General features: G+C 43.2%; 1 protein-coding gene across 2 annotated transcripts; it reads left to right on the forward strand.

Moving 5' to 3' along the window:
- Positions 1-405: 405 nt before the first annotated feature.
- LOC124693353 lies at positions 406-12,217 on the forward strand. 2 transcript variants are annotated; one of them, XM_047226832.1, is made up of 20 exons: positions 406-437; positions 1,835-2,155; positions 3,396-3,587; positions 3,758-3,841; positions 4,772-4,831; positions 5,044-5,088; positions 5,158-5,357; positions 6,223-6,912; positions 7,414-7,540; positions 7,627-7,824; positions 7,969-8,058; positions 8,555-8,617; positions 9,323-9,397; positions 9,485-9,535; positions 9,755-9,829; positions 10,094-10,228; positions 10,530-10,637; positions 10,888-10,953; positions 11,154-11,271; positions 11,665-12,217. In XM_047226832.1, the coding sequence occupies exons 2-19, from the start codon at positions 1,853-1,855 to the stop codon at positions 11,220-11,222; spliced, it is 2,631 nt and encodes an 876-aa protein (XP_047082788.1). In that variant the 5' UTR covers positions 406-437; positions 1,835-1,852; the 3' UTR covers positions 11,223-11,271; positions 11,665-12,217. The 2 variants fall into 2 exon arrangements, with proteins under 2 accessions (XP_047082788.1, XP_047082787.1); XM_047226831.1 differs by lacking the exon at positions 406-437 and adding an exon at positions 623-1,584.
- The last annotated feature ends 2,008 nt before the right edge of the window (positions 12,218-14,225 follow it).

Genomic DNA, 14,225 nt, shown 5'->3' on the forward strand with positions numbered 1-14,225 from the left:
CCAGTGGTGTCCACGCCTTCTCAAAACGATGACGTGGCGGCGAGCGACACACACGCATGCCACACGGCCATCATGGGGTCAACCCCGACGCTTCCCTGGCCCCACAGGCAGCGAGAGGTGGTGGGGCCCAGTTCGTTTGCGCCAGCAGCGAGAGTCCCAGTCGGGCACGACAAGCTCGCTTTCGAAATCTGCCCAAACCAAACCAAAAACAAACCAAATCAGGAGGCCACTTAAACTCTCTCTCCCATGCCATAACAACGGATCCATTAACCCGCACGCGGAAAAGGAAGTAGGCAGCCCAGGCCAGGACAGGGAAGACCGGCCGGTCCATTCAGGCGGCGGCGGCGCACACAGCACCACCACCAGCAAGGGGATCAGCGACGAGGCGCGCCGGCCCAACCTTCCGAGACCCCCCGCCGCGGCGGCGCCCACACCAGGTGCCGATTCCCCTATCCCCTAGCCCGGATCTTTTCTTTTCCGGCCGTTTTCGTCGATCCTTCGGCGGAGTCTCTGCTGTCAGTTTCCGGAACCATCTGCCTGCCGTCCTGGCCGCCCAATCCCCGCTAGCCTCTACGCGCCGCCGATTGCCTTGCGCTTGCCGCGGCGGGAGGGTCTGGACTTCGGAGCGGCCGGGGGTCAAACACGACCCAATTTCGGTCGACTATCTGGGCGACCCCGAGGTCAAACCCGGAGATCGGGTGGGTGGTCTTGTGCGATTCCTAGGTAGAGAAATCGATGGCAGTCTTAAGGAAACAGAGAGGTCAATAATTCTGGTACTATTGGATTATGTGGGATTCTCTGATTCCAGATGCTGCTTTTCAGATTCCGCCGTATGCTCTTGGACTGTTAGTGACTTGGTTGATACCGCCGGAAAAGTGACTTGTTAGCCCAGTGGAGCGCTTTTCCGTTATGCAAAGTACAGACAGTTTTGTTAGTAGATAGCTTTCCCTTTCTTGCTGGATGGTAGAGTGAGATGCAAGCTGATTTGTTGCCCTGTACCAGGTAGGTGTCACCAGTTTACGTGTGCTCCTCTTACATATAGGATTGGAAAAACACAGATAGGTCCAGTCCAGCTAATTCGGAGCTGAGGAACATGGATTACTTGTTGGGAAGGTGCTACAGCTGGGTCATGATCATACTGGGATGCTCCTCACCTTTTGCTAGCCACAGCTGAGGGCTCGGCCTGCGGCTGATGTGCTTCTGCTTATTTTATGGATGATGTGGAGATGAGTTAGTTTATTACTTTTCTGAATATTGAGATGAAATGCAGTCAAGTTATCTTATCCAATTGTTGTATTTAGTTTTCTGGTGATACCTTTCATATCATTTGTGAGCGTCACAATAAAAGTGAGGACAAGTATAGATAGCCAAAGATCCAGTTATCTAAAAGCAGCTGGACCCAATGCGATTATAAGTTCTTTTAGGATTGAAAACCCCTAGTTTCTGTGGGTGATAGCTTCAGTCCAGTCAAATTTTGCTAGACATGGCTGAGGGCTCTGTCTGCCGTTGATATGCTTGTGATTATTTTCAGGATGATGTGGAAAGTAGTTAGTTCACTACAAGTATTGGGATGAATGCAGACAGGTTATCTTATGCAATTGCTCTCCTCTCGCCTTTCATCTCGTACTTCCCTTCTCCCGTGGGATACCTTTCATATCATTCGTGAGCGTGAGAAATATATAAAGAGAAACGTAGACAGCAAAACATCAAGTTATCTAAAAGAAGCTAAACCCAATGTGATTATAACTGCTTCCGTTGTATAATGCTTACTTCCTGATGCTGTGTGGATGGATGTGTGCTCTCAATGAAACTAATGAAACGATTATGCTTGCAGGAGTGAAAGGCATTTAGGATGGTGAACCAGAATGACGAGTCCGAAGGGATCAAATTCAACGCGGCGCACCTGATGCAAACAACTGAAGAGGTTGCGAAAGCATTTATTTCTGCTGCTTCAGCTGCCACCGTGCAGTCGACACGGCCATCTGTGGTCTATTCCTCTGGAGAAGAGAGCGGCAGCCCGATGCGGAAGCTGCAGCAGCAATTTTCGAAAATCATGAAAGGGTTTTCAAATTCACCTGAAGTGTCTGGAACGTACAATCCAGAAATTCTCACTACACACAAGCGGCAGTGGTCGAGGTTCCAGCTCAAGTCATTGGTATGTCCCTCTCTACCTATGTTGAATTCATGTCTATCTATTGTGCTCTACTTTCTGTGGAAATGTGGGGTATACTCTGCTGGTTAGCTAAGGTTCTTAGCCAGAGCTGTAATACTAATCATTGATATGGTACCTTGCTTTTTAAACTAATAGGTATGAAAACAAAACCACATTTATTTTGTATTGTTGTTTAGTGACAAACTAAAAGTATCTTCAGTTGCAGCTATCATTCAACCGTAATACTCATGCTTGCAGTTCACATAGACTAGACTAGGAGTTGGGACGGAGGGAGAGAGGGTGGGCGGCGACGTACCTGGCGGCAAGGTTCCTGGTGGCGACGACGGGAACGGAGCAGGAGTCGCGAGAGCTCGTTCTTTTTTCGGGAGAGCGACCCGTCGCTCGATTCCGAGCGAATACGGAGGTCGAGAGCTCTGAATTGGGCCACAGCTAAAGTTGCCCCGCGCGGGCCTCTGCTTAGAATTGGGCAACAATTCCACACACCAATATCTAGCACATCCAAACAGTAGAATTGGATCCTCAATTCCAGATTTCTCAATTCAGAGCCCAATTCATTGCAACCAAACACAGCATAAGTGACATTTGTTTTGCAATCTATGTTGCTCTAGTGTCCAGACTAACTATTTGTTTTGGTGTTGTCGCCGCCATTTCATTATTTAACAGTATGTATTTGATAAACTGATTAACATTGTTCTTTCCAATATCTACAATCATGTAATGTCGTCTGTGAGAGTACAATATCAGAGGAAGTTATTTGTTTGGGACCTGTGGACTCCTATTACTGTTTTTTTTTAAAAAAAAAAATTTGGCACTTCACTTTTCTCAGGAGCCTATCCGGCAGTCAATTATTGCTAAATTACTTAGAATTGATTATGTATAATTTGTCGTGCTTGGGTCAGAGGTTTACACCAGTTGACTTATGAGTTGTGAGAGCTATTCTGTTGTTGGTATATTCTTGTTAGTCATCTGCTGAAGTGGTCTCATAAATTTATATCAAGGAGAATTACTGATGATTAGTACCTTCTACACAAGAGTAGAAGTATCTATTTATGCTTGACACACGATTTGTTTGTTCAGGATTCTTCTCAAAATTCCAACCTAAGTGCAATAGATAGTTATTTGGCCGACTGCTCCTTGTTGAAAAGGCCTAGCATTTTGAATCTGGCAGGGCTGGTAACTTGTGGCAAATGTTGAGAGCATGGTCCTTTTTTTTTTGGAACAGGGCAATCGGTGCATCAAAGAACCATCACATATTTTTGAGAGCATAGTGATTGTGGGGCTTCCTCCTCAGGCAGATATCCATGAGTTAGAAAACATCGCTCTAGGGAGAAACGATGATGATGCAAAGAAATCCAGAAATATATTTGGCAACAACCACCACCAAGTTCACGCCGTATCAAATTTGGAACCTCAGGTTATCACTCACCTCATCTATTGGTTCATGTTAACAACCCTGCAAATTTTTTTTTTTTGAAAAGAGACGGTCATATTGCTGCCTTCCTCCATGCTTCTGAACTTCCATTTCTTCTCTCCTTGGTTTTATTTCCAGAATAAACCTTTTGCTACTTATTTTCTTGTCCTTAGGTTCTTTTTACATACCCTCCGGAAAGATCTCTTCCACTCAAGTACAAGGATATCGTCTCGTTCTGCCTTCCTGGAGGTGCACAGGTTTGTCACATTTGAACTACATAACACTGATACTTAGTAATTCTCTGTAGTAATAGTTTGCAACAATTTTTTTTTGACTTTGTTTTTTACTAATTTTTGTGGGGCTTCATATATAGGTAATACTTTGTTGTACTGTGCTTAAATAATGTTATGCTGCTTTGGGTCAGATCACAATACTGTAAATTACCAGCCGTATTGCAAATTATAAGACAAGGAAAAAATATACAGCACTCCATGTGTAGGAAATAAAGGGGGATAAGTGGAAAAGAAGACAGATGAGAAAGTAAAAAAAGTTAGTTCGCATAACTTGTTGGCATGTCACCCTATGCTGAGTCACCAGCCTAGTTGTCTCCACGCCCACCACATATGCAATATCATCCTCAAAAATCTCTTCAAGGGGTCCATTGGACGGTTTGAAGGCCCAAAATCTCTCTATGGGCTGTGGTCCATGCAATCATTTGGACTATTTCTGAAATACAATGACATGTCAGCAGTGGCAAGTAACTACGCAATCAGAATGAGCAGTATGCCAGTACCACGAGATTTAGTCAATAACAGCAGTGAAACTAGAATTGGTCATTAAGGCTTTCATATGCTAAGGCTTTCAAGTTTCAGTAATGGTCATTCCCCCGCCGACCCACACAATTTTTGTAGGCTCCATTACAATGTTGTCTATATCGGATCTTACTTGCGTGCTTCAGTGCTCTCCTACAAAAAGTCTTGAAAATCTCAGTGACATATAATTTAGTTTCTGTTGGGGGCAAATCTGTAAGTTCAAACTTTTGTGGGCTGAATATGGTCCATATCCTGATTCCATGACTTAAACTAGGGTCATGCCATCTATGTTTCTTCATTGTGAGCTAAGCTTTTAGAGAAGATCATATAAACACTTCTCACCAAATATTTTACCTATATTTACATTTGTATTAGGTTAATGCTGTTGAACGGACTCCTTCATTCAGTGAGCTGAACGAAATCCTCCTAGGGCAGGTAGCTGTTTCTCAACTCAGTTTGTGTTTTATTCTTCAGTGAGTTTATACCTATTTACTCGACAAGTCTCATAATTACTCCTGAAACCACATTGCGAACTATGCACAAGATTTACAGTTTGTCAGAGTCCATGTTTACTCATAAGCAAGCTTAACCTAGTCTATTCAAGGTTTTTGTTGTGAATCTTAGACATTTTTTGTTGCGTATTTCAGGAACAGCTCAAAGAAAGCAATCAATCTTTTGTGTTCCGGTTACAGGTATATTTACATATTTCTTCTTTTGTACCCATTCACTGTATGAGGGCGCTGAGCATTGAGAGATTGCAGGTTGCCGATGACCCTACATTATATGGATGTTGTGTATTGGTTGAAGAGATTGTACAGAGACCTTCAAAGCTAGTTTCGATGCTAACGAATGAAAAGCCTGTATTTCCACGCCTCAGTCGTTATGTAGTAACCACACCCAGATGTTATTGCATCCTGTCTAGGCTGCCATTCTTTGAACTGCATTTTGGGGTGCTACAGAGGTAGCGTGCTCACCACCTTCTCCTGTTATCTTAATGGTTCTTATTAATATCTGAAGTTCTCTTTTCAGTTTAAGTCTCTTACTTTGTCAAATTTCGTGGGATGGTAGAAATGGAAATGTAATTATGCTTTTATTCAAAACAAATCGTTTGCAAGTTATTCAATTCACCTGCCTTTTTTAGTCCTTAATCCGAGAGCTTTCTGTTCCATTGATGATCTTTACACGTTGATTTTCTTCTCTTGGTTATAATAGTATAGTTCCGTCCATGCAACTAGTACATCTGGTTTGGATTTTGTATAGTACTTTCTAGTCTTCTAGTTACAGTATCTAAATTTTTCATTTGTTGATGTGCTTTGCATTTATATGTGTTTTCTTGTGTACTTACTTTCTCCATGTGATTCTCAATTCAAAGTTCTTCAAGGTCTTACTTTGGAAGTCACTCATGTGAAGTTTCTGTTTTACTGTATTATAAGGTTACATCCAGAAGCTACCTGAGCAAACATTGCAGGCTAACAGAATGTTACCCTTGTATATATTTTGTTTTGTTCTCTCTTGTGTTCTTCTCTTGTTTCTTTGTTTTTTTTTCTTTTGCCTTCTGCTGTAGCCTTGCTACCAACGCTGTAACTTTCCCGTCATCTTGACGGTATTCTTCTAATATACAAAGACACACGTCTAGGCGTGTGTTCGAGAAAAAAAAGTTACATCCAGAAGCCTGCATGATTGGTTTGATTTGTCTTAGCCTCTTAGTCTTTGTCAAACATTACTGTGTTTGTGTGTGTTGTTGATGCTATCACACTCAATATTAATAGTCTACCCTTTTCATCTGCCTCCCATAACCATAAGTGTCTGCTGTATTTCTTATGCAGTATTCTTATGGAAGAACGACTTGAATGGCTCACGGATGGTGTTAGCATGCTAAATTCGTTATCACCGGAGGAAATATGTGAGGATGATAATAGTCGTGAAGGCACTGAAGTTGTAGGACAGAAACTGTATTTTGATGGTACGATAGTAGAAATATCCTCCGAACCAAATATGGATGTTTCTAAGCAGCTGTCCGACACAGACAGCAGTTCTGGGTGTAGGGAGAACCAACTGGACTTCATCTCCCAAGAAGGCCAACAGGAAAGTGGTTCTCCTCTCGAAGGACAGAATGATCTTGCCACAGGAACGGCTACTCAGTGTGATACTGCAGAAGAGCCTGACAATTGTGTTTCATATACTGCAGAAGAGCCTGACAATTGTGTTTCAGACGATACAACGACTGATATGTCTGGAGTTAAGACACATGAACTGAATTCTATACCTGTTGTTCCGAATGAATCCGATGCCGAGAAAAATTTGAATGTTTCAGACGATGCAACGACTGATGTATCTGGAGTCAAGACCCACGAACTGGATTCTACACCTGTTATTCCAAATGAATCTGACACTGAGAAAAATTGGGATTTTTCTCATGAAATTGTGTATGATGGAGAACTTGATATCTTTGTCAATGATACTATTTTGCCGCTTATACGGTCACGCCTTAGTGAAGGTTCTGAATCGCCTCCAAGGTATGGTTATGATACTTAGGTTCTAGCAAGCTGGGGATTTTCCTCATCGCGCTTAAAACCTTAATTTTGCTAGGTAGATTCTCTTAGTTTGTTCATTGATATAACAATCATCCCAGTCTTAACCCAAATGTTGCTAATAACACTTGACATATAACCAGATACTGACAGAATCATTCAATCAACTTTATGCTGTACTCAATTCTGATACCCTTGACTCAGATCCTCTTGTTATGTCTGTTACTTACTGTCGACACATTGTGTCTGCGAAGCATGACTTAAACGTGTTCTGATACTTCATTTTACGTGAGCATCAGCCCCTTATTAGATTCATAAGACATTCTTAATTCCAATACCTTCGCCTCAGATCCACTTGTTATGTCTGGTATTAACTGTTGGCACAATGTGACTGTGAAGCATGACTTCAACTTGTTTTCAAACTTCATTTTATGTGGACATCAGCCCCTGATTAGATTCGTAAGCGGTTTCCACTATTGTCTGCAGTTCCCAAGATTCTCCTTCTGAAAGCATAAATTCGAGAAATGATACCCATGACATGGATTTGGAGGAGCCATCTTCTATCGGACATGGGGATGTAGTTGGGCACAACAGTATATTGCAATGGGCTAAGGTTCTGTATGCATGAAGTTATGCTTTTTTTTTTTTGCTCAGCTTCTCTTCTTGTGGATTTGTTGTGTGACCCGATGTTTCCTCCAGGCAAAAAAATATGGATCTCTGCAAGTCGTCTGCCAGTACTACCAGTTGCAGTGTCCGACCAGGGGTTCATCACTTAATTTTCATCCGTTGGAGCACTTACATTCTTTGAAGTTTCACCGGCCAGGTGAAACCGCTCTTCATCTTGCTGGGTCGACTATTGATCTCCGGTCGCGTGATACAAGCTTAGAGGTGGCTGAGGTAATTCATCTGATGCATTGCCAGAATATGCATTTGGTGTTGACCTACTTGGTGTGATGACTGATGAACTACATCTATTATATATAGCATGAGGAAATATAAGAATATACTAATATGCTTGTGACAAATCTACCCCTTTTTCAGATGCGCAATGCACTCTATGCTGAGGAGGAATCGACTGCTTTATCCACATGGGCTGTTGCATCCCTATGTGGATGCCTCAGGTTGGAACATGTAAGTACCCATAACTTACGGCGTTTTTGTTTTAGGGTTTTAGCCCAAGTTTGCGTTGCCAAAATTCTGGATCAGGTTAACTAGAGTGGATAAAGGAGTATTGGCATGCCAAAATATTGTCCATCGTCCAAAAATGAACCAAAATTTTGGCTATGACCAAAATGTTGGTAGGGTAGCTTTTGACCACAATCCAAACATGTCCTGAGATGATATAGCTCATTTGGGAAAGACCTATTGATCCTTCTATCCCTCTAGTTGCTTGAAACTGTTGTTGGAAACACACATCAAAATTTGTAGAATATGAAAGCGCCCCTGTCAAGAAATTAATTCCTTCTCCCTCCGTTCCAAAATAAATTTTTGTCAAAAGTCGGCATCTAAGTTTGACCAAGTTAATAATAATAAAAAATATAATTTAGTAAAAACTTATTCTGTCCTTAAATGGCTTGTGATCGACACTTACCTGCAATTACAAACTTTGAATTTATTTTGTTGGCAGGTCATGTCACTTTTTGCTGCAGCGCTCCTGGAGAAACAGATTGTTATTGTCTGTTCTAATTTGGTATTGATCCGAGCCTAACAATGTTCTGGCCTTCAAAATTCTGTTTTGTATTTATATTATACACACTAGTTAAAATTTACCTATGACTTAGCTTATCATTTTCTGTTACAACAATAGAACAATCATACATGAGTTATTATTTAATAAAGAACATTAAGATTACCGCAGTATCTTCTGCTTAATTGCGTGTGCATTAGCTACAGCAACTCTAGCAACTACCCCTTACCATTTGAACAAGACTAACCATTGCATGTTGGATAATTGAACAATGTTTCATATATCTCATCTCTATATGCTTGGCTTTTACCAGCTTTCTTTTTCTCATTTACTTTGCCTCTGTAATGAAGATAAATTCTCATAGAGCAACTAGTTACAAGAAGAGAATTTGCTAAACAACAAGATAAACATGAAGTTTGACTTTGTCAAACACTTCGCCATATTTTCAATGGGATCAGTTAATGCCCCCTAGTAACCAGTATAAACCTTATTCATGGATCTTTCAATCATGTCATATGCTTTACATCCACCTTTGTCTTTCACTTTCCATGGCTAACTGAATCCTCGGGTGCCAACCTTAACTTATGTATTCATTGTTTTGCTTCAAATAATATTCAGTAGAGTATATTTAGCTGTTTGCTGGTGAAAAGCAAGAATTCAACATTGATGAACGTTGTTGTAAAGCTCTGACAATTTTCTGATGACCAGGGAATGCTTTCGGCTTCAGTTTTGTCCATGATACCTCTAATACGACCATACCAGTGGCAAAGTCTACTCATACCGGTACTTATTTTCTTCCTTTCTAGTGAACTCATGGCTAGGCAATATATTAAAGCTTAACTCTTGTGAACTCTGCATCATTGCATCCAGGTTTTGCCAAATGACATGCTCGATTTTCTGGATGCGCCTGTTCCATACATTGTGAGTTCCTGGGCTAATTGGCATTTTTGTTTGTTTTGATTGAAGTAGAGAGAATAATGGAGAAATGGTAGTGATATTTTTTTTAACCTATAAACTTCCTGGTGGGAGTTAGTGATCTGTATATTTGACCATTTGATTGTGATTTGGCATGTCACCATCAATTTTAATCGAGTTAATTTAACATTCTGATCCACAACTAACAGACAATGTCATGTTTAGGTTGGTGTACAGAAAACATCTGATCTGCAATCCAGGCTAGCAAATGCCGTCATTATTGATGCCAACAAGAATCAGGTGCCTGCAAAGTGTATTACCTTCTATTTACCTGCGGTGCCCTGTTACTTTCTGGAGATAAATTATGCACACAGCAGTGTTGTTATCAGTGTTTGGTTTCTAGTTCATTTTACAAAGCTTGTTGATTAGAGTTGTGCATCATGAGATGAGATGTGCTTGCAGTATCATTTTTAAAAACATCAAATGCTTTAGTATCATAGGTTCATTAATGATTTGAATAATGCAAAAAGCTATTACTGATGAACAAATTCATGGCTGATGTAGATTAAATCTGCTTCACTCCCGCAACTTCCGCAACAGAGAGAGTTGCTTTCTAATTTGCGCCCGTATCATTCAAGACTTGTGGGAGAAAGTTATCTCGCAAGAAAACGCCCTGTCTATGAATGCACAGACGCCCAGGTTTGTGGTTTGCCTTTATCTTATTTTGAATGTTTATTGAAGTTCCGAGAATGCATTTTGCTATTGTTCAGATAATTGTGTTCCGCCTTCATAGTTATCTAACTTCTTTGGGTTATTGCATAAGAACTGTTGTTACTCTGCCTGGTATTTCAAGTACTATAACATATCCCAACCGATTTTCATTAAGGACTGGCCTTGTTTTCATAGTAGTCGCAGTTCATTGGGATCCCTTATTTCTGTAGGTGTGAACTTACAGTTTAGTTCAAGGCTTTAACATGATTCTGAACTTCTGAGCATGCAGGTCGAAGCGGCCAAAGGTTTCTTGGCAGTGCTTAGATCCTATCTTGATTCTCTGTGCTCCAACCTAAGATCTCACACGATTACCAATGTGCAATCCAACAATGACAAGGTATGTTATCAAAATGCAGTCTGGATATTCTCGTGTACCATTTATTTGTTGGGCAAATTGTTTTTTGGTCCAGTGTTACTAAGGGAACTTATCAGCAGCTGTGTGCAAGTGTAGCACACTCGTTACTAATTTAGTCTGTTGTTGACATAAAATAATTACCAGATTCTAAATGTCACTATGTGTAGAGTATTGGTTGCTAACTTGCTTTGAACTTCCTAACTGCTGAATGGTTTCTGCTTTGTTTACACAGGTTTCATTAATTTTAAGAGAGAGCTTCATCGGTTCTTTTCCAACCCGGGATAGGCCCTTTATGAAGGTAAATTGCGACCTTCCTTTTTTTAAAAAATTATCTTCAATGTAGTTTGAGTGCCACAGTTGGAAAAAAGTTGGAGATCCTGATTCTCAGTTTAAGCAATCTCGAGTTTATACATCTTGTTCAGGAATCCATTTTGTCACCTTACGTATTATATTTATGATGAAAACATATACTCACAGTTCATTCTTTTTTGTTGGCAGCTGTTTGTAGACACACAATTGTTCTCGGTACATACCGACCTAGTCCTCTCCTTTTATCAGAAGGACTGAGTCTCTCTTAATGGCTTGACTATGTCATCAGCGACATGATTTTTCCAAGGTGCAAAAACTTACCTTTGCTCTTTGTACTACGATGTATCACTTCTTTTCCTGCTCGCAAAACAATGGTTACATGCACTTGGGGTATTTTCCTTAGCCCTTAAGTAGAGGACCATAACTTTATTAGGTTTGTATCTTTGGTTGTGACTTTTGATCCACCCGAAAACATAGATCCTATGTTTTCAATCAGGTGACAGAAAATTCCCTGTGGTAACATTTGCCTTATCAGCTTTATCGCTTTTCCGAATCTGTAGTCAACTGTCTTTTTTACCAGCTTTAAAGGTTAAAGAGTACTGCATGTCTGCATGGATGATTTAGTCAAATTATGTTGTATCAGTGCTTTTTAAAACTGTACATCTTGAGAAAAAATCTGATGTATCCGTTTGTGCTACAGCTTTTCGACGTTGAGCTCAACTGTACATATGGTCGTAGAAAAATATGAACTGCCTTTGGGCAGCTCATAGTGGGTTAGAAGCTGCAAGGTCGGACAACCCATATACTGTTGGCGAAGTTATAGATTATTGGGATCCAGGTAATGTTAAACCAGAAGCTGCCCCTCGGGCTGCTGTTGTAAATTAGTTGTTGCTTGGCTGTGCTACTCCATGAAAAGATTTTGTAGGCAGTAGCACTTGCCACAGAAAAAAACCTCTGGTTTGTTCATCATACAATGCATGTATGCCAATGGTCCATGCGGTGCAGCTTGTAGTTCCTATAAGGGGAGGAAAAAAAAGAGAGGAAGAAAACTGTTATTTAAGAATATATTAGAGTAGAAGTGATGCAATGTCAAAGGACTCTGTATCTCAGTTTTGCAGCGTGGCATTTCGTGTACAAACAGTTGTAAGTGTGATATACTCGTACATGGGACTTTGAAAAACCATGACTGTTTTGCTCAAGACTCCTGTAGCAGGAAGCTGGATATTACTAGTCTCAACAACTCTTGTTAGATATTCTGACTGTCCTGCTTCGCCTTGTCCCCATGCAGTGAGAACATTGACAGTGTATTTGCAGGACATGTCATGATAAAGTTCGAATGGCTTCCTTTGTAGCCGAAGTTAATTTGCTGACGACACATTAGGTCGCAGCTGCAGGTTGTGCGGACTATTGCTGCTGGGACGACCATCATTGCTGATTTTAGTTGTAGCAGTAGGCCATGTTTTTACAGCGTGCTGGTTACTGGGATGGATAGCCGCAATTTGTACTGTTATAGTCAAAGTGAGAAGGTCTAGAAAGGTGTGCCTCGAGTCGTGTAGCTGCAGCTACACGGCGCCTGCCCTGTCTTAACCTAAGTGTACCGTCCTGCAGGTCGGGCATGGCAGACTGATTTGGACCCTAAAGTCAGGCCGGGAAGAAGGCTGATTTGGACCCTGAAGTCAGGCCGGGAAGAAGGCTGATTTGGACTTTGTTTTTGATGAACAACCCAAGCTGGTAGATGATAGAAGAGCGGCAACAGTGACGGAGTCTGCAACGCAACGCAAAGTGGCGTCGCGTGTGCAGGGAAAGATCCTTGGCCGTGGGGCGGTAGCAGTGAATGTGCCTGCCACAAGTAGTATAGCGCTTTGAAACCGGTGGTCGTCTCGTCTGCTTTGCCTGCAGCCTTTCTGACCGCCCCATCGCAGCTGCATGTGCCGCTCGGCAGTGGCGCCATGCGGTGTGGTGGTACGCACACGTACCATCGGCCAGGCAGGCATGGCAGGAAAGACGCTGCGGCGCTGCCCCCTGATGCCACTACCGCCGGAGCGTCTGCCCCTCGCCTCCCACCATGCAGTGCAGCCAGCGTTACGGATCTGTGCCACTACAGGGCACCGGTTTGTGGCATCAGACGGTACGTGTTGTCCGTGGAATGCCGAAAACACACTACGCGGCTGTGTTTCACGTGTAAGTACCAGCAGGGCACACCACACGTGAACCGATCTCGACGTTCCACGAGGAACGCTGATCGTGTCATCCTCGACTCGACCATGGTCTGGACCCATGTAGGCCCTGCGCCGGTTCGATCCAACGGGAAGGTCTTGAGCCTTGACCGCCGGCCTCCCCCGGATCCGGCCAGCATGGCCGACCTGAACGCGCAGCAGTTATTGTGTGGGAGCGGTTCCGCCGTAGTGCACGCACACTGTTCCTCCAGTCTGCACGATGCTGGTCCGACCCCTCATGCTGCCTCAGTCTGAGTGCCTGCGCGTGTCCAGGTCCTGCCGCACTGAAGAAACCCCGCCGCCCCACTCCGTCGTGGCTCGTTTTGCTGATCGCCGCTGACGATGCCAGTTCGTCGTCTAGAAACGATGGCGATCCGGAGGCGCCACCTCCAGCTACCTACCCAGGGCATCTCCCATTTACCACGCTGCTGCGGCCGGCAAAACCCATGACAAGCAGCACACACTGACCGGGAAGGCGCGCATGCATGCATCCGCGCCAGTGGCCAGCCCCGTGCACGCTGCAGCCGCACAGAGATCTGAGATACTAGTAGAGAGAGAAGCGTACTGCAGCGCGTATGACATGCACCTGTGACACTGAATCTCACTGACGCCAAGCCTTACATTTACACTGGCCGTGCGACTTGCAGGGTTGCCTGTTCTGTTCTCTTGTGACCCCGTTGTTGACTCATCCTGCATTCCTGCATGCGTGCAGTGCGGTGAGCTGGTGGACGGACAAGCCGCCTTCGCCGTCCTGCGTCCTGACTCAACACCCGCTCGCTCGTCCGCGTTGGGGACACGGCATGTGCGACTGGCATCACTGCGTGCTGCTCTCGGCACCGATGATCGGTCAGGATCGATCATAGCGCGCTTCGTTCGTCATTCTTCCTCTATTGTGGGCGGGCGAAATTAATACCGGGCGGCAGCAGGGATTGGGAGGATCAAAGTGCAGGGTTTGGGGCCGGCAGCTGCTTAGGAAGATTTGATGGTGACTTTGCGGTTTTCTAACCGCCTTTGCTGCAGTACAATCTCTCTCCTCCAGCTTTAA

Source organism: Lolium rigidum, chromosome 2 (genome assembly GCF_022539505.1).
Source record: "Lolium rigidum isolate FL_2022 chromosome 2, APGP_CSIRO_Lrig_0.1, whole genome shotgun sequence".
Classification (NCBI taxonomy): domain Eukaryota; kingdom Viridiplantae; phylum Streptophyta; class Magnoliopsida; order Poales; family Poaceae; genus Lolium; species Lolium rigidum.

Excerpts from the sequence above, each read along its gene's own strand:
- LOC124693353 (XM_047226832.1), top strand. The coding sequence starts at position 1,853 with ATGGTGAACCAGAATGACGAGTCCGAAGGGATCAAATTCAACGCGGCG. Across the intron at positions 4,832-5,043 it reads ACGAAATCCTCCTAGGGCAG|GAACAGCTCAAAGAAAGCAA; the intron begins GTAGCTGTTTCT and ends TGCGTATTTCAG. Across the intron at positions 9,536-9,754 it reads ATGCGCCTGTTCCATACATT|GTTGGTGTACAGAAAACATC; the intron begins GTGAGTTCCTGG and ends TGTCATGTTTAG.